This window comes from Pelmatolapia mariae, linkage group LG20, assembly GCF_036321145.2.
Source record: "Pelmatolapia mariae isolate MD_Pm_ZW linkage group LG20, Pm_UMD_F_2, whole genome shotgun sequence".
Classification (NCBI taxonomy): Eukaryota; Metazoa; Chordata; class Actinopteri; order Cichliformes; family Cichlidae; genus Pelmatolapia; species Pelmatolapia mariae.
The window spans coordinates 4,801,071-4,825,085 of NC_086244.1; the positions used below are offsets into that span (position 1 = coordinate 4,801,071).

A 24,015-nucleotide genomic window follows, 5' to 3' on the forward strand; every position below is an offset into this window, starting at 1 on the left:
TTGGAACGTTCCCCAAGGTGGTTTTATTGGGACATCTGATTTGCCAGTTAATAACTTGAATAACTTTAGTTAAATACCAAATGTCACAGAAAAAAAATTAGTATCAGCAAGAACATGTTAAACACCTGCTCTACCATCACAGGGTGTTTACAGATTTATAGAAGTTAAATTTGAGTCTTTTTAAGACCATTTAAAATCTCATTTAAGACCATGTAGACAGAAAAGAAACATCATGTCTGGTTATCAAACATACATCTATAAACATTAAGTAATCTAAGAACACATCAAAATGATGAAGCAGAAAATGTAGCACCTCTCAAATATTATTAAAAAAATCCTAACTCAAACACTGATTGTTTTGAAGATTTGTGCCCTGCAGCAGCAGCATCAGTTTGGACCGCAAGGACCAGATTGTAATCAGAATGTTTATTGTTACAATTCTTTCTTAATTTCAAGCCTCCAAATCGCCCTCGACACATACTCAATTTTTTTTTTTTAAGTGACAGGAAGGCACATTGCTTTGACGAGACAAAAAAGAAAGACCCAGTTACCCAGAATTTGAGACAATGTTATACTTTTTAAGGCCTTATTTAAATTAAATTAAATTAAATTGAAGACCTTTTAAGAATCTGTAGACACCTGGTCAGGTGTGTCCAGCCAGTAAAGCAGGAACTGGATAAAAGTGGGACATTTGAAGGAAGTGAAAGCCCTCTTTTTCTTCTCCAACCTTTATTTTACCAGGGAAGTCCTGTTGAGATTTGGCATCTCTTTATCAAAGGAGCCCTGGGAGTGCAGGGGGAGGGAATCAGTCACACTCACACTGAAGGACAATTTACAGACTCCAATTAACCTACAGCATGTTTTTTTGGACTGTGGGAGGAAACCAGAGTACCTGGAGGAGACCCACACACGTATGGGGAGAACATGCAAATTCTACACAGGAAGGCCCCAGCAGGGAATCAAACCTGGAACCTTGTGATTATGAAGCAGCAGTGCTAACCACTGTGCTTTCCACCAACCTCCTCTTTCTGCTTCTTATTGGCTTAAACACACCTGGCCCAGGTGATCAGCAGGAAGTACAACAATTAAATCCAGGAAACCAGGATGGTGTTGGCCTTGAGGGATTGAGTTTGACACCTGTGGTTTAGTGGATTGTTGGTCCAAAACAAGAGGAAGAGCTGCAGTCAAATCAAAGCACTGAGTCCATAATGGGTTCCAGCATAGCTGTGGGTTTTATTGATTACAAACTGCACAGTCAGCGGGATCTCTCCTTTTGACTGTTGCTAAGGAGCATCAGAGAGGTTTTTATTTGCAGCAGAAGAACTGCACGTCGTTGAGCGCCGTGTCATCGTCTCCGCCCTGCGGATCCTCCACACGGGTCCTCAGCCCACAGATGGCGCCTTTGGGACACTTCCTGCTCCAGTGTCCCCACTCGCCCCACTGCATCCCATCACCCTCCAGCTGAGCGCCGGTGCCGCTGCAGATGAATCTGTGAGAGAAGTTTTTGAATGGTGACAGATGTTCCAGTGTTTTTCTGTGTGTGTCTGTCTCTTTACTGTCCTCTCAGATGCCAACCAACTCAGCCAGATAGTTTTCCTTTCTGATTCTGGGGAGGTTCGGTGATTACAGAGTTCCCCGGCCTATTCACGTTTCAAAACTATCTGAGAGGAGCTTGAAAACTATAGTGACACTGTACAGTCACTATAAAACATTGTTATTCTTCAACTTTCATTTGAGACGTTGGACATAAAAAGAAAGGTTTGGTTTGTTTTCCGACTCATGAAATGCTGGAGAGAGCGTAGGTAGTTATGTGTGCCTATGCCAAGAGGCACACATATTACTATTCCTCGGATTTATTATTATTATTATTATAGGAATGGTGTGCTATGACTTTTGGTGTTTATGACTATTATAGTTTTTTAAATATTAATATTTTAGTGAAAATTTTCCCGCGCTTCTCTGCCAAACAGTTTTGACAATAGGGTTACATATGTTAGATCATTTTGTGCGGCTGGAGCTGGACTAGTATGGTATACACTTTTGGTGTTTATGACTTTTATAGTTTTTTAAATATTAATATTTTAGTGCAAATTTAGAAAGATTCTTCTTTTGGCGCCATAGAAACAGACTTAATTTGTGGTGTGTTGGCTCCATCTTTTGGTCCCACTGATACAAATTTCAAACTTCATTTGTGGTGTGTTGGCTCTCTCTAGTGGTATGCCGGGAGTAGTACGGCCTGTCTACCCTTATTTGGATTACCGTAATGATGACAATATCAACGGTGCGCACAGCGTCGCTGCTTTCAGGAGCCATTGGAATTTTTAAGGTTGCGCAAATCATTCAAAAGTTACGGTAATGCTTGGTGGAAAACTCAATATCCCACAATTCATAGCACGCCTCTGCCGAGTCAAACAATGGCGGCCATCACTTAGTTTTTATTTTCCTCTTAATACTGTTTCTAGGTCACAAAATAAACTTTTAAGATATTTTCAGGCGAGAATATAGGTGTGTAAACTTCAAATATCTGCTCGTTTTGTCAAAACATCCCATATTAGCGACAATGTTCTGACGATGTCGTTTCTGCTTGAGGCTAGCTGGCTAGTGTGGCTAGCGCGGCTTTGCTAACAAGCTACAGCCGGCCTGGATGACAGTGAGAGCGGCTTACTCTGGTTTCACACCCGGTCCTTCGTAAAGTCTCGTGGTCGCAGCTGGACTTATTTTTCGTTTATATGGACCGATGATTTATTTATTTATTCATTTTAGTAACGGTATAAACAGTGAAAGGTGGTGGATTGGCCAGATGTAAACTTCAAATATCTGCTCGTGTTACCAAGACATCCCATATTAGCTCTGATGGTTTCGGTGCCTGCAAAGAGCTAGACAGCTAGCTAGCTAACCGGAGTTGGCTGTCTTTTTGACTCAGGGTCATAGCTGGACTTATTTTTCGTTTTTATGAGCCGATGAGGGTTTTTTTTTTTAGTAACGGTACAAACAGTGAAAGGCGGTGGATTGTCCAGATGCTGGTCAATGTGGAAAAAATAACTGAGTTGTTTGGTGGTCGCTGACACGGAGCTACAACCGAGGGCAGCTATCCACCGGTGTGTGTCAGACAGAGCATGCAGGGAACGAGACATACGAGGCGGCGAGGCGACCGCCGATCGACCGGTGGTAGATCGTGGATCAGGGAAACCGAAGGCAGGAGAAGCAGGCGGCTGCCGGTCAGAGCGTGAGGTGAACTGAATTTCAGGTAAGAAGTTATGAACTGCACTCTATTTGGGTCAGATATAAACCGAGTTTAGGTGTAGTTTATTTTCGTTGTGCTGACTTTTTACAATCAGTTATAATAACTTGTACTGCGTGCTAGCTAGCACAACGGAGTTTCTATACAGCTGTGTGCGCGCTAAGTTACTGATGTTGAACTTTATGACAGCCTCCCCTGTCATTCTCTCGCCTGTTCAAACTTCAGTCATGAAACTGATCAATGATCGGCTTTTCTCTCTTGTTTGTTTATCGCGCTAAACAACAGCAGCACGTTTAAGCTTGATCAGCTGTTGTTAGAATTCATTTGATTTTAATTTCTAGTATCAGCTGATGTTTGCTGGAGCCACAGCTGTAGAAGCGGCTGGTGGAAACCAGGAGATGACCTTACTGAATCATTAGAGCTGAACTGGTGATGGAGAAACAGGTTTACCTTTTTTTTAGGTGACATGAATGAGTTGAAGGGAAGTTATGAACTGTTTCTGAGAGAAATGAACACCAAGCTCCTTTTTTATTTAGCTGACAGCTGGTAACTGTGCAGGGGCGGATCTAGCAAAGCTTTTGCCAGGGGGCCAGGTAGGGCATCTTACAACCAAAGTTTGTATAATAATACACAAGATTGGCTGTAGACCATTGTTAATCATTCAGAACACTGTGTAAAAATAACAAAAAACAAAAAGTGAATGCAAAAGTGCATAAATATTTATTTTACGTGATTGATGTGTGTGGCGGGGCGTGGTCTGCAGTGCCGCTGCAGGGGAGGTGGACCCACCTGAGCGGGATCTGCAATCACGCCTCTCTGGCGTAGTCTGTGCTCTCTCGGCTGTTTTTTGGGTGTGTATCGGGCTGTGAGTTGAAAAGCTACAGCCGGCTGTGTGGGTACACCAACCATGTGTGAAAAGTAGTCCATAACGTAATGCTTCAAAGCGTGTTCATGCAAACATTGTCGGGTCTGCCGTGGTACAATGGGACTTCTGCTCATGAAACTATGTGCACAGCGTCTGCAAATCGGGGCTGTACAAAGTCACTTCATCTTTACCCAAAACTGTAAGCTGTCATCTGTGAGGCGCGAGCGGTGTTTGTTTTTACCATAGTTCATGGTGGAGAATGGCTGCTCTGCTGAGTTTTGCTCTCTGTAGCTGTATGAATGGCAAACTACACTGATTCGCAGCGGCATAGGCACACTTAAAATTTCTTCTGAAATTTTCGCTTTCTAGTTAGAGTTTGATGCTTGACTCGTCCCAAGGTCTCCTCTGGGCGATGCGTTCACTTACTTGATGTTGTTGACGGATGTGTCGTCACCCCTGCCCTGTGCAGACTCGACGCGGAGCATAAAGGAGGCCAGGTATCCACTTTCACAGCTCTTCACCGCAGTCCAGTCCCCCCAACTGAATAATAATAATAGATTAGATTCATACTGTGCTTTTGAAGACACCCAAAGTGCTTACAGGGTGTATCCATTATTCATTCACTCCACATTCATACTTGGTGATGCTAAACTACTATGTAGCCACAGCTGTCCTGGGGCAGGCTGACAGAAGCATGGCTGCCAGTGTGCGCCCATGGCCCCCCCTGACCATTCAATTCAATTCAGTTTATTTATATAGCGCTAATTCACAGCGAACGCTGTTTCTGAGCTACAGAGAAGAGACACACAAACACAAAAACAGGAGGCGGGCCAGTCGACATTTCTATGGAGAGAGAAACAGAATTAATGGCAGTAATAATTATTAGGACACACAGATATGAAAAGAGTAGAGAGAGCAGAAAAGAAATGTGGTCAGTTTGTCCTCCAGCAGTCTACGCCTATAGCAGCAAAACTGAGCTAAGGGGGGTGGGCGTGATTAAATAATAATAGAATAAAAGATAGCGATGACTGTCTGTGCGATGATGTGTGAGGGTGGAGAAAGACGCTAGCATGCCCAAGGAGAGAAGTCAGGATAGACTAAACTCTCCCCAGGTGGGTTAGGCTTATTGGCATGCCAGCATTTGAAAAAGAGATGAGAGAGAAGAGGAGGGAAAAGAAAAAGAAGAGAAGAAAAAGGAGGCTGAGTCAGAGAGAGGATGGCAGAAATTTAAATTCCTAAGTATAAGATTTATTAAAGAGGAAAGTTTTAAGTCTAGTCTTAAAAATAGACAAGGACCATCACCAGAAACACTCACACTCCAGTGATGCCAACACTGGAGACAAGGAATGTTAAATGTCTTGCCCAAGGACACAACAACATGACTAGCAAGAGTAGGATTCAAACCGCTGACCTCTTGATCATTGGACAACCTGCTCAACCACCTGAGCCACCGCCGTCAATCTTCCAGTCCAACAACAAAGCTCCACCACAGGCTGAGGATGTCTGTGAGTTGTTCAGGTGGTTTGGTGTTTTTGTCAAGGTTCTTTCAGCAACCAAACATTAATATAAATTATCATTAAAAAACATACAAATAAAATTAGCAGTTCAAAAATCGAAACAAATGACTTTTAACTGTTCATAAGGTGGTGAAATGCTTTTCTGCACCCTCTCCGAACACAATAGAAAATAAATAAATAATATACTCAGTGGCTGTAGAAAAGTTTTGATTCAGTTTGTCAGTAAAGAAGAACACTTCGCTTCTTTTGCTAAAAACATATTTCAGAGTATGGTGCCAAATAAACCAGTCAGTGGCTTTGTAGAGTATCTTTTAATGTAAATGGGCTTTACATAAAAGAATAACACAATCAGCTAACATGTGCACGTGTGACCAGGACACCGGAAATATAACGACACATAGCGCACATTTTTTTTTTAATTTTTATAATAAGTGATGTCATGGGCAATGTTAGGTGTCTTTAAGTTTAAAAGAAGTTTATATATCCCCCTCCCCACATGGCTGTTTTAAAATACATTTCTATTTTCATGACCCCGTAGATTAAAACGCCACGTGACTACATCAGCCAATCGGAGCGATTGTTGTGTGTTCAATTACTTCTGCACTGAAAAAGCTGTGGGGCCAAAGTGGTTTATTCTGACTGATAAAAAGGTAGAATTCCTTTTAAATACTAGGGCTGTCACCTTTGACGCGTTTTTGTCACGTTAACGCAAACGCCCTTTAACTCCGTCAAGTTTTTTTGACTCCATCATCTAAGGAGCTTGGAAAGAAAAGCGTCTGGACTTCTTTAAGTTGCTTGAAGACGTTTCACCTCTCATCCGAGAAGCTTGTTCAGTTCTAAGGCTCCATCAATCACACATCAAAAGAATCAACTTTGTCCTGCAGCAGCTGCTTTGTGAGCGAGTAACTCCTGCTCCTCCCTACTCTGCCTAGTAACAACAGACTTGCCAATCACGTGCAAATTGAAGAGAGAGAGAGAGAGAGAGAGAGAGGTCTCTGAGAGCCGTTTTAATGCTATGGACACTAGGGCTGGGTATCGTCACTGATTTCTAGAATCGATTCGTTTCCGATTCACAAGGTCCCGAATCGATTCGATCCACGATTCAATTCGATTCGATTTGATTCGATTCAATTAAATTCGATTTGAATCTGGGAAATTTTGACAGTCAGAAATATTATAATTCAGATCAGTACATTTACATATTTTTGTATCTATAAAAAAGAAGCTGACACACGCAAGACTTTATCAAAGGTGTGAGCGTCACAGCAGATGCCTTTGTGTCAAAGTAGCTGAAGATAAAACACAGAAGAACATGAAGGTTTTCCTGGCCTGGGATTTTATAAAAATATTCTGCAGTACATCAGAAACGAAAGAAAACCATTAATGAACATATGAACGTACGTCTGACGTTACAGCGATTTGATTAGAGACACAGGGCTAAGCGTTTTGCATTTTGCATAATTTTAAAAAGTTTAAATTTGTTCAGTATTGAACGGCAGAAATTAGGTTTTCTTTTGTAAAACGAAAAAAAAAAAAACAGCGGCAGACAGCGCTGTAAACTACAGTAGACTTGTGCGTAACAAGCAAGTGAATAATGCAGAAAACACTGTTCTTGAAGTACAGAGAGAGAGAGAGAGAGAGAGAGAGAGCTGTGCATGAAGTGTGATTTTATCGTGGTGGAAGCAAAACAGTAAAAGTCAGAGTGATTTCATGACAATGTTTACGTGAAGCGTAGTTTGGATCTTCTTTTGCTGCTGGTTCGGTCAATATTGTTTGGAGAGAGATAAAACTAACAGCTTTAGAATCAGCGCAAAAAGGGCGTAAACACAAAGCACGGACCCGCCGAAACATCAGAATCAGCGAGCTGTGGGCTTTCAGCCCCAACTGTGTCCGTGGAGTTGTTGTGCCAAAAAGTGATTGTCTGCCAGAAAGTGATTGCTGTCCGCGGGAGCGCGCGCAGCCGCTTAAAGCTGCAGCGCCCGTCGGGTGAGAAAGGCGACATCTCACTGATTCTGATCTGCGGTCCGTGTGTTTACGTCCTTGTGCAGAATTCGTGTACCTGCTCTCATTTACTGTCTTAGCTGTTTGGTGGTTGTTGAAAATTTGTGAGGTTTCACCTGAGATTCTGGCGTTTCGGGCAAAATAAATTTATATTAAAAAATCGATTCAGGATTTTAATGAATCGATTTCACGTTATCCAAGCCAGAATCGATTTTAATCGATGAATCGATTATTAAAACCCACCCCTAATGGACACTTGACTAGAAGCATCTTCTTGGCGCATTCACGAGGCAAACATGGAGAATGGAGAATATGTAAGCCATGTCATGTATTTTCAGCCCTGCCTCCAAAAGCAGGCACACAGACAGCCCTTTATTTTTGTTAGTGAAGTTGGAGTCCTAGAGAACAGCAATAAAATGTTAAAATCAAAGTAGTTATAACCTTATTGCACTGTGCGGGCGAGTTTGTAGCTTCTTACACTCATAGTGATATTTTAACATAGATATGTATTCATTTCTTACTTCATTTTTACTTAAAGAGATTATTTGGATCATCTTGTATTTTCATCAATGTGGGTTAAACACAGTCGTGGTGAGTTAGTTTAAGTTGAAAAGATTCAGTAAGTGAACTTTGAATGACCAGTGATTTTGTTGCACATGCTCAGCTGTTTTCAGCTCTTCATTTTATCTTTATGCTTGAAACTTTATATTATATTGTGGTAGTCGACTATGTGGTGTTTCATTCTGCTCAATTACTAATCTGATTTTGCTCTTCGGCTTGAATTTTACATCTTCTTTCATATTTTTCAGAGTTTTTTTATGTTTAATTGTCTTAATACACAATGTGAAACTGATAAATATATTTTAAATGTACATTTTTAACAATAAGAAAGTATAAAAATTTGCCATTAATTTGAGATTGATCATGAGTTAATTACAAACAAAATCCGACTAATCGTGATTAAAAATTTTAATCACCTGACAGCCCCCAAAATACAGATATTTGGACTATTTAGAAGTATATTTTTTAAAGTGTTAGTATGAGCCCAACCAACAAGTGTTCATTCTGTTGCCTAGCAACCATGCATGCTGAGTGATGTAATGGTATTAAAATATCTCTGGTTGTGATGTAAATCTCCGTCTTGCCCCATCCACATGAAAACGAAGATCCAAAGGTTTTAAAAATCTCCACATTGGCCGCAGTTTTTAGATTTCTCTGTTTGTTTGATGATGAATTTCTCAGTTTTTGTGTGGATGAAAGAGCAAAACAGAAAAAAATGTTTGCGTTTATCAAATATCCCCATATATACCCGGAGTTGTGGGGACAGGACCTTATTTATTTTCTTGCACTGTTTATGTGTGTGACCCATTGACTGTATATAGGAGCTGGACCCAGTCAGCGTGACGTTGCCGTGATCTACATTGAAATTGCCCGCTGGCTGCAAGAAGAAAAAAACCCCCCTGATTGGCAGAGTGGTTGCCATGGGAATAATGACTTTCACTGACTTCGACAAATGACCTACTGGTTGCAAGAGGTGGAGAAATAAAAGGGCGACTGAAAAGGCTTCATTCAAGAAGTAAGTCATTTTCTATGGATGACGTCACACTCACTCGCTCCAGTTCTCTTATACAGTCAATGGTGTGACCGACGGCTCATGGTTCAGAAGGACGCCGCTGCCTCACCTCCCCACAGCAGATTGCACCGTTGTCTGCCGTTTGTTGCTGGGGTCCAAACAGTACAAGCGTATCCCGTTAACAGCCGTGTCGTCTCCAGAGCCCTGCGAACCCTCCACCTGAGACAGAGCCACAGGGAGAACCACAGGAAGTCCATCACGGTTGGTGTTTGTTAGACAGCACTTTCTCATGCATCACAAGCAGATCACAAAACATGGACGCATCATGCACTGAGCTTTGATGACACAGAAGGTGGACAAGTTAGCAGCGACAGCAACAGTTAAATCTGTTTCATAAAACCCTGAATCAGCAGAACCTGTTGAGATGGAAGATTTGTATCATGCTCAGAACTTCTCAAACCACAACTCTAGAATCAAGTGAAATATCAAAGACCTTGTTACTAGGTCTTTTGTTCAGCTACCTGGATTTACGCAGTGGTTATTGGCAAGTAGAGCTGGCAGAGGGTGCTTGTCCAATAACTGCATGCACACTGTAGACAAGAGGCTGTGGCAGTTTAAGCTGATGACGTTTAGACTTTGTAACAACGGCTACCTTTGAGAGACTGATAGAGCAGGTGCTCAACAACTAAGGCTGTCACCTTTAGCGCATTAAAGACAGTACCACAGACAGCTCTCACTTTGGCTTTAAGTTGTTTAAACTGCTGCCCTCTGATAGGCGCTGTAGGTGTTTGAGAACAAAAACAAATAGACTTAAAAATAGCTTTTTTCCTAAAGCTATTGCCACCCTGAACTCCTACATGGAGTAAATTATTTATCCATTTTCAATTTTTTCTATTTTTATTCATCTATCTATTTTTCTAATTTATTTCATCTTTGCTAATTGTAAATTAAGTGTGTCTGTGTATGTATTTATATCACATATATATATTTATCTACCATGTATTATACATATCCCCCCATGGACCCACCACCCGCAGGGGGGACCATAAGGAGCCGGTGCAATGTGGTTTGGGCAGCGGTCGAAGGCAGGAGCCCCAATGGCTCAAACCACGGCACAGAAACTGGCTTTTAGCACATGGAACGACACTTCTCTGGGGGTGTGTTGGAGCCTGAGCTTGTGCAGGAGGCTGGAAGGTACCGGCTAGATATAGTCGGGCTTGCCACTCTGGAGTTGCCACGGTGAGAGGCGCTTCACCTTCAGGCAGGGGGACAGGTCTACGACTGTTGTTTCAGCCTACGGGCTGAGCAGTAGTTCAGAGTACTTCTTGGAGTCTCTCGGAGGGGTGCTGGAAAGTACTCCTTCGGGGGACTCCATTGTCCTACTGGGAGACTTCAACACTCACTTGGGTAACGACAGTAACACCTGGAAGGGAGTAACTGGGAGGAAGAGCCCCCCTGATCCGAACCTGAGTGGTGTTCTGTTGTTGGACTTTTCTGCTCGTCACAGTTTGTCCGTAACGAACACCATGTTCGAGCAAAAGGGTGTCCACCAGTACACGTGGCACCAGGACACCTTAGGCCGGATACCTTGTAGTTGTCTCAGGTGACCTCCAGCTGTGTGTTTTGGACACTCGGGTGAAGAGAAGGGCTAAGCTGTCAACTGATCACCACCTGGTGGTGTGTTGGATGCGCTGGCAGGGGCGGAAGCTGGAGACTCGGCAGGCCCAAACGTTCTGTGAAGGTTTGCTGGGAACGTCTGGCAGAACCCTCTGTCTGGGAGGTCATCAACGCCTACATCTGGGAGAACTTCGAACAAGTACCGAGGGAGGTCAGAGACATTGAGTCTGAATGGACTCTGTTCGCCACCTCCATTGTCTGTGTGGATGTTCAGAGTATCGGTCGTAAGGTCTCCGGTGCCTGTCGAAGCGGCAATCCCCGAACCCGGTGGTGGACACCAGAGGTAATGGATGCCGTCAAGCTGAAGAAGGAGTCCTATCGGGCCTGGCAGGCCTGTGGAACTCCTGAGGCAGCTGACAGGTACCGGCAGTCCAAGCAAGACGCAGCCCGGGTGGTTGTGGAGGCAAAAACTCGATCCTGGGAGGAGTTTGGTGAGGCCATGGATAAGGACTCTCGCTCTGGTCAATATACTAATTTGATTTTGCTCTTTGGCTTGAATTTCACATTTTCTTATTTCATCATATTTTTTTTTATTCAGAAAGCTTATCTAGGTACAGGGTTACACAGTATTTGTATAATGTTTTTATATTTTGTTGTCTTAAAAAAAGGTATGAAATGGCCTAAATCTGTGGGATGTCCTCATGGACACTTGTCAAGCTGAACTGTGACTGAACTCGGCCAGATCTAACCTATTGGCCTAATAATCCAATGAAAAAATTGGACACCCTTTTCCACTCTACCACTGGATTTTTAACAAATGCTTCTTCAAATCTCCCCACCATAACTTTAATCCTCACTAAAATGGACTTCATTATTCACTCAACCAAAAATGTACTTGTTACTGTTAATTTCTCCTTTGTCTCTTGCCTCCTTATGTAAGCTAGCTTTTGTTGTTTCATCCACTATTGAACAAAACCAGTTCTGCAAACCTGATCATGGTAACAGTCCCTCCTCACTTGGTTCTCGGCCCTTTCAGTAAATGCAACCACAGGCTGGGATGACTTACAATTTTTTTTTAGGTTGGGTACTTTAGTTTGAAAGGCCGATTTTAAAACTTATTTAAATGATAGATTTTTTTAAAAAAAAATGCTGTGACATGGTTTAAGAATTAAATTATTTGAAATCTTATTATTATATTGTGGACATGTTAATGTTGATGTTTGTCCTGATTGTTTCAATTTTATTTATTTTTTACTTGTAATTCATTTTCTTTCGTTCTCTTTATCAGAAGAAGTTTATCTCAACATGCTATGAGATAAGAATTATTCGCCATTATTCGCCAATGAAAACACAATACCCCTTTTTAATAACCCATATGTACAGACATAAAAAAACATTTTTTATGTACCAATCCTCTTCTTACACATTTTAAGTACCATGGAACAGAGTAATGTACCATGTACCAAGTTATTACCATACCATAAATAAGAAGGTTACCAATATCAGCTTGAAGAGCGGTTTGAGCAGGTGTTGTTATAGATAAACCATTACCAGAGACTTTAAAGCAGGAGTGAATCCTCTTCACCACTCACCTTGATGCTGAAGCCAACAGCGTAAGAGCCTACAGGACACATCTCTGTGGCACCCCAGTCCCCCCACGACGTGCTGTACGGTACATCAAGCTGGTAGGGGGTAGTGGTATGTCCTGGCACCACATGCACCCACGACAGCAGCAGCAGGTATGTGGTGCTCAGACTCAGACGCAGCATCTGTGCGGTTTATGGACAAGAGCAAAGCAGGAAGGATAACGAACAGAAAAATTATATCTCTAACAGGTCTCTTAACTTGGACACATGAAGCAGAGCTCCCTAATATGTGGACATAAACACTTACGCAATATTTGTATATCTGTGTCATCAGTATTGCTAATCTGTAACTAAAGCTGCCCCACTCGAGGGGCACACATCAAGTCTCCTGTGAGTATTTTTTAACAGCATTTAGCTCACACATTTATCTGACGCTTTACTGACAGTCAGGTGTAAGATTTTAAAGTTACTTGTAGCATTTTGGAGTTATCAAAGGACAAAAGGGGATGGCTGTAGAGAGACAAATGCTTATTAACCAGTTCTTCCCCTTTCTACTCTTACTTAGTAGATCTTTTTTTTGTTTTCACTTTTTCTGTCCAGAGTTGGGAATTTTCATTTTGCAGAAATGCCAAGCAGGGTCTGCATTACCACTGTAGCTCTTTTGTAGTGCCATGTGGCAAGAGCCCTGAACCATTTGACTTCAGCTGTTTGGTGGCCAGAGCCACATTTTGTGATGAGACTCTGCAGCTCCCAGCGATGGATGTGCAACTGTATGCATGTGAACTGGAGGTTTCTGAAAATATGTTTGCTCCTATAGGACTTACCTAAACTAAAATGAAAGTCCCAACATTAGAAAAGTTAATGCTATTACTGTCATCAGTTAGTCAGTGTAATGGACATAAGCACCTGTGGTTCAGAAGCTTAAGTTGTGGGGGGCAGCTATAGCTCAGGAGGTAGAGCAGTCGTAGGGCTGTGGGTTCAATCCTCCAGCCACATGTCAAAGTGTCCTTGGACACTGAACCCCCTTAGTTGCCCCTGGTGGGCTTGGTAAAGCAGTGTGGCTGCTCCCCCACCGGTGTGTGAATGTGTGTGCTTGTGTGAGTGAATGGGTAGCTGGCAAAAACTGCAGTGTAAAAGCGCTTTGAGTGCCTGTAGAGGTAGAAAAACGCTATACAAGTAGAGGCCATTTACCATTTAACCAAAATAAACTCTCATTTTTTTTTACATTCTTTGCAAAATTCTCAGACACTGGGTAAGTGTATACGCCACCCTTTGCATGTACTGTACCCATGCAATGTGGAAATACATGCAACTGAAAAGACGTCAAGAGTTGCTCAAAGTGACCTTGTACTGAAAACCACTAACTCCGGAAATTAGAACAAAATCAGTCTGTATCTGGGTTAAAGTCTTGAAGCCGTTCCAATTGTGTTGTTTACAGGAAGACAGCTGATGAACTCCAAACACAAAGGGCAATTCTGCTACACTGACAGCAGATATTAACTTTTTATTGCTCAAGTTATTACAATATCAACACCTATTGCATAGTTAAATGTGGCAATCATTTGGTAAACAGTCTTATTCAGTTTAGTATCAGAAAGTTCCTTTGCATTCAGACGTAGTCAATGATAGTTTTTGGTTTTAGACCAGCCACAGGGTCACCAGTTTTCCAGTCCGTGTTTTCAGATTCAAAATGACGGGAATTGGTTCAAAATGATAGACTGATCCAGATAAAATCTGTGAGCAAATATCCTGACAGAGCAGAGCAGTAATTGTTTTTCCAGTCAGTCCCATGCTTGCAGTTTTAAGGTTGGGCAAACAGAAAAAAATCATTAAAACTTATCAGCACAAATAAATACCTGCCAAGCTTCAACAAAAAATATATAACCCAAAGGCCTGGCACACAAAAACCTTTGTGTTCGAGGCTGTGCGATGCCTAATCCCTACTTTTTCATGTTTAAGGATATTGAAATGATTACATACATGCAGCTTCAGCTAAAGATATGTTTTGACTTGGACACATAAAGCAGAGCTCCCTAATATGTGGACATAAATACTTATGCAATATTTGTATATCAGTGTCATCAGTATTGCTAATCTGTAACTAAAGCTGCCCCACTCGAGGGGCACACATCAAGTCTCCTGTGAGTATTTTTTAACAGCATTTAGCTCACACATTTATCTGACGCTTTACTGACAGTCAGGTGTAAGATTTTGAAGTTACTTGTAGCATTTTGGAGTTATCAAAGGACAAAAGGGGATGGCTGTAGATTGGAAATACTGGCAATTGGGTGATTGGAAGTTCAAATCTTGGATCAGACAGTCAATGTCTTTGGGCAAGACACTTAACCCACATCGACTCCATTGTAGAACATGTTTGGTGTGTAGGCCAGTTTGAGTAAAAGCGTCTGCTGAAATGTAAACGAAAAATAAAATTTCATTGCCTCTTTCTGCAGCTTTTAGAGCAAAACTGTGTACTAGGGCTCTTTTTGTTCTGTCCAGCGTTCTTCTTACCATCAGCCAAACTGTAGAGATAAAAATCTCAAGCTAAAAAAGAGACAAATGCTTATTAACCAGTTCTTCCCCTTTCTACTCTTACTTAGTAGATCTTTTCTTTGTTTTCACTTTTTCTGTCCAGAGTTGGGAATTTTCATTTTGCAGAAATGCCAAGCAGGGTCTGCATTACCACTGTAGCTCTTTTGTAGTGCCATGTGGCAAGAGCCCTGAACCATTTGACTTCAGCTGTTTGGTGGCCAGAGCCACATTTTGTGATGAGACTCTGCAGCTCCCAGCGATGGATGTGCAACTGTATGCATGTGAACTGGAGGTTTCTGAAAATATGTTTGCTCCTATAGGACTTACCTAAACTAAAATGAAAGTCCCAACATTAGAAAAGTTAATGCTATTACTGTCATCAGTTAGTCAGTGTAATGGACATAAGCACCTGTGGTTCAGAAGCTTAAGTTGTGGGGGGCAGCTATAGCTCAGGAGGTAGAGCAGTCGTAGGGCTGTGGGTTCAATCCTCCAGCCACATGTCAAAGTGTCCTTGGACACTGAACCCCCTTAGTTGCCCCTGGTGGGCTTGGTAAAGCAGTGTGGCTGCTCCCCCACCGGTGTGTGAATGTGTTTGTGTGAGTGAATGGGTAGCTGGCAAAAACTGCAGTGCAAAAGCGCTTTGAGTATGTAATGTATATAGAATAAATGGTGGTTCATTACAAGGGTCTGTATCATTCATACACTGGTTCGTTTTGCATTCTCCACCGTTCAATGTGGTAACTGCCGTTTCCACAGCCAACCACAACACAATGAGTACCAGGCTTATTTGAAAAATCTGCCAAAAAAAGCCTTTAAGTGGCTTTAATAGGCTCCGTATTAATGAAAACACACGCATGCATATGCTGTTTGCAGTTGAGCCGGGGTTTTGTTTGGGGTCCAAAAGCTGTGACCTGGGGTCCAAGCCGCCATTGTGAGCATGCACACTTGCAATACCGATATGGCTTCTTACGTTCAATAACACAGAATGGAATAATTAAAATGTGCAAAATGGGAGCAAAGCCAAGAAGTTAGGAAAACCACTGTAAAATAGTTACAACAATTAGTGGAAAATTGTTTGTGAAAAGTGGGGCTGATCAAACCAATCCTGCATGAGGATCTGAAGTTGCCACACTGAACACACACAAAGTAACATGTGACCAACACAAAGGAGTACAACAGTCAAACCCAACATGATTACTTGACCTGCTACAACACAAAACCAAAAGTAGCAACTAATAACCACAACCAAGTGATCTGTTGTCTCCACCACACAAATGGTCACATACAAGTGGCCCTATACCACAACAAGTTACTTTAATCCAAAAAGTTCAGTAAAGCAAACACACTAGTGACCAACCACAAATGGAGAGCTATGGCCACACAATGATCACAACAAGGGTGGCTCAGCACCCCTCAGTGTTATTGCCATCACCTGGCCAACAACACTCACAAGTGATCCAACAAAATAGCCATATTCCCCACAACACTAAAGGTCACAGCACAAAACACTCACCTCATCAGGATCTCATTAGCATCCATCAACACTGACATATGCACACACAGTACACATTATGCCAACTTAAAAACAGCCTACCTGCCTCAGCTACAGACCATAATTAATGAATGGTCTCAAACCTCCTACCAAGTTTGGAGCCACTGGTTCACTATGAGCAACTCCCATCCTAAAACACTAAAAAAAACCCAATAAAACTTTACCTGTCTAGTCTTCAGTGGTGTACCGGGCTCGAGGCACCTTTAAACGCAAACTCAAGGGTAGGCAGCAGACCAGGGGTACAGTCTCCCAACAAACCCTGAAGCGTACCCCCACCCAGGATAACCACCAAACACAAACTAAAACAACAAAGCAAAACAACAAACAAGTGCTTCGATGGAAGGGCAACACAGCCACCCAGCCGAAACACACTTACTAAAGGGACGTTGCTCAATCACAGTAAACACCTTCGCTCACCCACTTAAAAGTCAAACTGATATTCAGACTCCACTAAAATGTCCAAATAATCCCGGACGAGCCCCCACTTATGTTACGACCCGGCTCAAAAGCCGCAACATAAAAAAAAGGAGACGAATAGCAGAGTGTAGGTGAGAAGAGGTTTTTTCTTAAAATGGACTACCAGGTTGGCTAAAATGGCTGGTACCACCCAGGCAAAGACAAGTGAGCTCTTGGGAAGCCTGCCTCAGGTAAGCTTTTATGCACACCTGACTAGGTGTGGCCAGTTAGCACCAGCTGAACACACTGAGCAGATTAGAGGCTGCAGAGGGACGTAACATGCTACAACATATGGAGCAAAAAAACAACAACAACTTTGTGTGGTTGTTCTCTGTTGATTATAGCTTAGCTCTCAAAACAATTGGCAAGTATTAAAGCCATTTAAACCTACACCACCTTGAGATGAACAAAAAAACTGGCCATTTGGATTGTGTTCTAACAATCCAAAAATCTGCTGAGCAGGTAACGAAACAGGGCTATAAAATGCACATAGGCTTGTGATCACCCTCATGTAGAGAGTGCGCAGTCATGCTCAACCGTGCATTTTGAATGTGCTAAAAACTGGAAGAGAAATTGCAAATTGCTCAAAAATGCCTCAAAGAAATAGAAAAACCACTTCAGGCATGTTTCTGATAAGGCAATGATGTTGTAGCAAGATAGAGGAGTCCAAAAAGTAGGTTTTGCATTTATCCCCCCCCCCCCCCCCCCCCTTTTGAGCCTAGAAATTCAACCTGTCAATTATTTGTGTTTTAAAATTTGTGCTTAACTTTTGTTTCGATAGAAGTTCAAACAGTTTGGTCCAACCTTCACAAACGGTTCTACCACCCACGGAGCTACCACCCACACAGCCCTGGGAGTATGGTGGACACCAAGTAACTGCGCTGAAAAACCGGATAAGTTGGTTGTACTTAAAACTTTTTCTTCAAGTGATTGCACTTTTTAAAGTTTCTGAAGGTAGAAAAACTTCACTTTTTGGAGTACAGTCTAATTAAATATAAGATATACAAAACTTAATATTTTAAGTTATCTTTGGTTTAAGTTAACTGCAAAAGAAATTTTTGAGGGAGTTCACTCTAAAGTAAAATTTTGAGTACATTTTACTACTTGTTTAGAATTAGAAAATGCTAGTTTAAAAAGGAACCACGTAGTGCACTACATCTGGTGAGTACTTTATTGAAAAGACATAATTGAGAGTTTCTGATTTCATTTTCTTCTTCTTGGTCCCTTAAGGGCCAGAGGTGCTGGATAGTTGCCAGCTGATCACAGGGCCACACAAGCATTCACATACCTAGGGGAACTTTAGTGTCTAATTAACCAGCAGCATATTTTTGGAATGTGGAATAGACTAGATTAGAGTAAACCCACACAGGAACAGGGAGAACATGGAAACTTCACACAGGAAGGTCCCAGCTGGAATTGAACCAGGAACTTCATACTGAGAAGCAAAAGCTCTCTAGGCTGCCCATGTCCAATATCTGACAATAAAAACATGCCGTTTTATCAAGTGTTTTATTAAATTGAGTTAATGCACAATAATACTGGAAACATCTGTGCACATTGAAGCAGAACCACAGTAAGTCCACATAGTAAACAGACTAATAAATGCAGCCTAAAAATTCCCCATGTTAAAGGAATGGCAGCAATGCGTGAATCCTGAACAGTTAAAGGGGAAATATTATGAAAAAAAAAAACACTTTTCCTGGGATTTGGGGTGTTATTGTGTGTCTCTGGTGCATATACATGCATACAAATTTGGCAAAAACAAACAAACATCCATGCTGTTTTGAGTGAGATAGAGGTTTCTTAATTGATCTTGCATTCAGTCTCTGATTGAGCTGTTTCTGATCGGCTTTCTACGTCACAAGCCGGAATATTGGAATATCCACACGCCCTCAGAACACTCCACCCACCAGGTAAAGCAGTAAGCAGCAGTTACCATTCAGATTAGGAAACACCATGTTGAAGCACCATGCAAAATGTTCAATTTTTGGTTGGTCAAAAGAGCTCAAAACACTTCATCGGGTTCCAGTCAAAGAGAACAGAAGAGCGGCATCGGTTGGATTTATTTTTTGATGGTAAGATGCTGGCGGTAAGGGCAGGGAAGACTGAGGACGTGTTGCAGCACAGGGCTACTCAATCTCCGGGTGGATGACGGCAGACGAGCTGCCGATCTGAGCTACTCCAACCCGGAAGAAGACTGAGGACATGCAACCGCACGGAGATCAAAGAGCGGGGTCTCCGCAGTACTAGAGAGCTGGAGTCAGCTAGATCGAGCTGGAAGGCTTTAGAGTCGGTGTCTCAGGAAGATATCGGAGTGCCAGGTAAGCAGTTTAAATATGTTCTTTTAACTTAAAGTCATTTCTTCAATAACCATTCAGAATTATCTTGCTAAATTCTATGAGTATTGGGTTCTTCAGGAGACTCCCCTCCTGCGGGAGAAGATTCTGGTTCAAACATGTATGGTTGAACTACCTTTTTTTGTAGGGTTGAACTACTTTTTTTTTTTCTATGGTTGAACTACTGCAGGCATGTCCATAACTTTCACACATAGTGGTAACAGTCCATGTTAAAAGACTGGCGGAGCCCGTGGGCTCGTCCCTGCGATCTCCCCGGCCCCGGCATTGCGGCTGCTGGGTGTTCCCCTGGGGCTTCCATCTGTTACTCTCTTTGGGGGGCGGTCGGTCTGCCTGTGGCTCCTGGACTCTGGGGAGCTCTGGACGTATACATCTCTGACCTCCTTCATGTCTGCGTCGACTCCTGTAGGACGAAGTGACAGCTCCTTACACCAGCTATCAAACACTTGCATGGGGAAACCTCATTTACACCTGCATGCTCACACACACACACATAGGTGTGGGGACATTGGTGTGTACGGACATATTCTTGGGCTGAGGTCATCATCAACAGATAGTTGGTGCCAGGAGCTTTCCAGCGACATTAGTGTTGTATTTAATAATCCATTTTTGTGTGTTGTGAATGTGTAGTTCATATTACTGGATCTGTTTTGTTAATGTTGTTCTGTTCTACTGGTTGTTTTTGTTTGTCCACCTCCAGCAGAGGGATGTTTTCTTGTGTTCTTTGCAAGGGCGTAGATTTGGCATGGACGGAAGGGACATGTCCCCACCAATATCCAGCGATTATTGAATTGTCCCCACCAATAATTTGATCTCTTCGAGTAAAGAAAAACAAACCCGATAGAAAGAAAAAAACGATCTGTCAATATCTCATTCACCCAGCGGTGCAGAACGAGTTAAATTACGTTCTCTACTGAAGTCCTACGTCATGTGACAAATATGGCCAATGTGATTGGCTGTGCCTTTCAGGGAGCTCTGTTTAGTTTTAGCAGCAGCAATCCTGCGCTGCGAGGACCTGCAAGGAGGAGAGGAGGATGGCAGCAAAAGGAAGAACCTGGATATAAGAAAGTATTTTTCAAAGAAACCTGTGAGTCACTTAAAGCAAAGTTCACTCATAAAATGTGTGCGTCATAATAACGTTACAGGCTATGCTCGGCTTTGGCCCACATCAGTCTAAAATTGTATGTAACCATGAATAACGTGTTTTGGAAACTAACTGCACAAGATGCAGCACTATTAGTTCTCTCAGTCTCAGAGTAGCATTTCTAATTTTGATTGAAACTGTCAGAGAAAACGGCAGCCTCGAGCAAGCCAGGATATTAGTTTACAGAGGCTGTTAAAATTATATGTTTAACGTTAAAATGTTGGTGACACAATAATTTCATCCTAATGGCACTGACATATTCATAGGGTTAATTTTTGAGACAAAATATCATGAGGTAGTCATGATTTTGCAAATATTCCACCTTGTAATGCAGTTTGCACAAATTGTTTTAAAAATGCACTCACCCTACAAACATTACTGATGAGTCAAGGTCTGCACAAAGTGACAGAAACACTGAAGCAGCTACACATTTTATTCTTATTGTCATGTATGTCCTATTTGTCAGGTGACAGAAGAACCAACACAAAGCTCAGAGAGTAACGGTGATACAAGATCACAGGTGAAATTGGATGATGACTTGTTGGTTCATGACTGTATTTGAAGCACATGTGTGACTGCATGTATTTGGATTGTCTCACTGTTATTTATCAGGTGACAGAGGCAGCTCTGCCATGTTGTAGCTCGGACAGAGGTGAAGAGGCGACTGACTGATGATGTGGTGCTATAGATTAACTAGTATTTATTATCATGACAATTGTTAGGCTGCTGATGTAAATTGATTCATTAATAATAATTTTAATCTGAGGATAAAACGCATGTACTGAGGCTGAAAGAAGCTTCAGTGCTCTCAGAAGACTAAAAAGATGGCTAAGGTTAACAATGACTCAAATGAGATTAAACAATGTTGCTGTATGCCATGTTCACCAGGAGAGACTGGACAGTATAGATGGAAAACCAACTGCCAGCAGTTTATCTCAGTTAATGAGAGGAGCAGGCATGTGTTTGGCTCCTTCACATACTGGACATTGAGTTGTTGTGTGGGGCACCAGTAGTCCATGTCTGTTGCTGTAACAGTAGTTCATGTTTAGAATTAAAAAATCCCAGCTCACTGATTTGATCGGGGCAACAGTGCCTAAAATGTTGCATAATTTTGCTGAGAGATCTTTTACTTTGTGGTAATCTTAGATGAGTAGTTTTATGGACAAAAACCAGCAGGTCATTCAGTGTTCCCTTAGTGTTAATGTATAAGAGATGTTGGTGTACTATAACTAAACTAATGTTGTTAAGTCCTTAAAGTCATATTCTTTTATTGTCATGACTGTATTTGAAGCTATTTTTATTTTTGTATGATACCTGATTTATATGGAATATGGCTGAAATAAACTAAAGCCTAAAATACTTAGTCAGTCATTTGTTTAATAGTAATTTAACATTATATAATTCACATTTAAAACTATGAATTGTAGTTTTAAATGGTTTAAAAGCATGCAGCATATGTAGGCAAGTAAGTGTAGGTAAGTTCTCCTTTTTTTAATCAAGAAGCAAAGACAAAAAGGAAAAAAAAAAAACAGAAACAGGGCAGGGTTTGGTGGTTGAATCATCTGTCCCCACCAATGCCAAAATCAAATCTACGCCCTTGGTTCTTTGTTTACCTCCCTATCTTGTATTTTCAGTTCACACTCCTACCTGTCCTGTTTCTCTTCTTCATCTTCTTTCTTTCTTCTTTTTCGTTTTCTCGTTTTCGTGTCCATAACTTGAAGAAATTGAACCCACAGTAAAAAAAAAAAAAAAAATAAATAACAGTCAATGAGTGGGGCATGAGCAAAGATTCTAGAAGCTTTAGGTGTGGCCAAGTTAACAGCAGCTCATGTAATGAGCAGCAGAAAACAATACAATCTGCAAGGGCCTGAAACAAAGGTTAATAACAATTGTTTCCTACAAGCTATTTCCAGCAAACAACTTCAGAAACATGTTTTCTGGAACTCATAGACCTATTTTAGACAGTAAAAATTGTCAGAATATGTCTCCTTTAAACCCAGACTTGAATTTAGCTAATCAGGGCAACATGAGTATAAGTATAACAAAATAAAAAAAAATGTGAGCAGACTTTGATACCACCTCAAAATTAAATTTTATACTTATTCTGTTTGAATAATGAGACAAAACTCACTAATTTTTTGTATTTTTTACTCAAAATATTTGCTTTGAATCAACTTTCAGGTTTACAGTGTGTTGAAAACCTTCCGTATGGAAGTCGTCTTCACACACAAATAAAAGTTTGACAGGAAATCTGCTGTCTTTGTATATTTTATTGAAAGCAGAGTTATTTGCGAAGGAAGACCGTGTGACTTTGAGTAGAAGGATGACACCTCTTGCCTTATCATTAATACAATGTGAACGATAGCAGATGGCTAATCGGTGCGCTGTGAGATTCTGTTGTGTCGAACTTCAACTCTTCTTCACACCACCGACTACCTGATTAATTTCTCTTTCAAATAATCCAGTGGTTCTCAAACTTTTACTATTGTTCCCCCCTTTGGGGGAAGAAAAATGTTCATCCCCCCCACCCTGAGGAAACCGTGACATAATAGGCCAAATATGTTTAACTTTAATGACATATCTGTCATAATCCTGGGCTATAATCTGGCATGTTTACATTCATGTAATTTTTTTTTTACATTTTTACATTTATGTTCATTAACATGCACTGTCCTAAAGAAATAAATAAATAAAGTAAACGTGTGGACTTTTGGTTCTGTTTTACTATTCTCTATGTTATGTTTTGTTGTAGTTTCATAGATCCCTGTTTTGGTTTAGTTTGTGTGTGCTTATTTGTGTCGCCTCCGCCTCCAGCTGTCCCTGCTGAGCGACCGGCTGATTACTTGTTTGCTTCTGATCGTTTGCACCTGGGTTGGGCAGCATATAAGCTGCTCTCTGTCATCAGTGTTTTGTGGGATCAATGTCGTGCTGTTGTTCCTCCTCATGTTCTGATGTCGGTCATGTCTTGCCATGCCTACTCTCGTTCCTGAGAATACTTTTGAGTTTGACCATTAAAGCCCTTATTATGTCACCTTATCCCGCCTCTGCCTGCCATGCCTCACACGGAGAGGTTAACCATGACAATATCACAATCTTAAACATACCTTTTGCTGCTTTTCCCCCCCCGATCAACGACACATGCTGCCACCAGTAACAGGGTTTGGGTTTGTAGTGGAGCTCATTGGGTTTTTTTTAAACAAGGTGATAACACTAGCAAGGTTTGAGGTTCAGCTTCTTCACCAAGGAAGAAAAAGAAGCTGTTATTTGTGGTGGTACGTGCGCGTCACTGAAGGTTTTCTGTTGGAGCAGTGTGGATTATAAAAGTGGCGAGGACAGAGCCTGAAGCAGCACAAAGCACCGCTGCTGCAAAACCCAACACACAATAGTAACAAGCACACCACCGACACCCAGGCCGCCGCCGGATAGCAAAAAGACGGACCCCCCCCCCAGTGATGGGCCCACGCCCCAAGAGCCTACGTGAGTAGTACAATGATGGAGCAGGTGGAAAGAGGCATCCAGCGATGGGGAGGAAACGACTGGCATGACAGAATGCCCTCCCAGGGAGCCAGCTCCCATA

At 41.8% G+C, this 24,015-nt stretch overlaps 1 protein-coding gene across 1 annotated transcript; it reads right to left on the reverse strand.

Annotated features, from left to right (window-relative positions):
* Positions 1–1,305: 1,305 nt before the first annotated feature.
* LOC134618350 (vitelline membrane outer layer protein 1-like) lies at positions 1,306–12,583 on the reverse strand. Its single transcript, XM_063463719.1, has 4 exons — positions 12,407–12,583; positions 9,327–9,416; positions 4,533–4,675; positions 1,306–1,489 (listed from the first exon to the last, which is right to left on the reverse strand). Exons 1-4 carry the CDS (start codon positions 12,581–12,583, stop codon positions 1,306–1,308), a joined length of 594 nt encoding a protein of 197 aa, XP_063319789.1.
* Between the last annotated feature and the right edge of the window lie 11,432 nt (positions 12,584–24,015).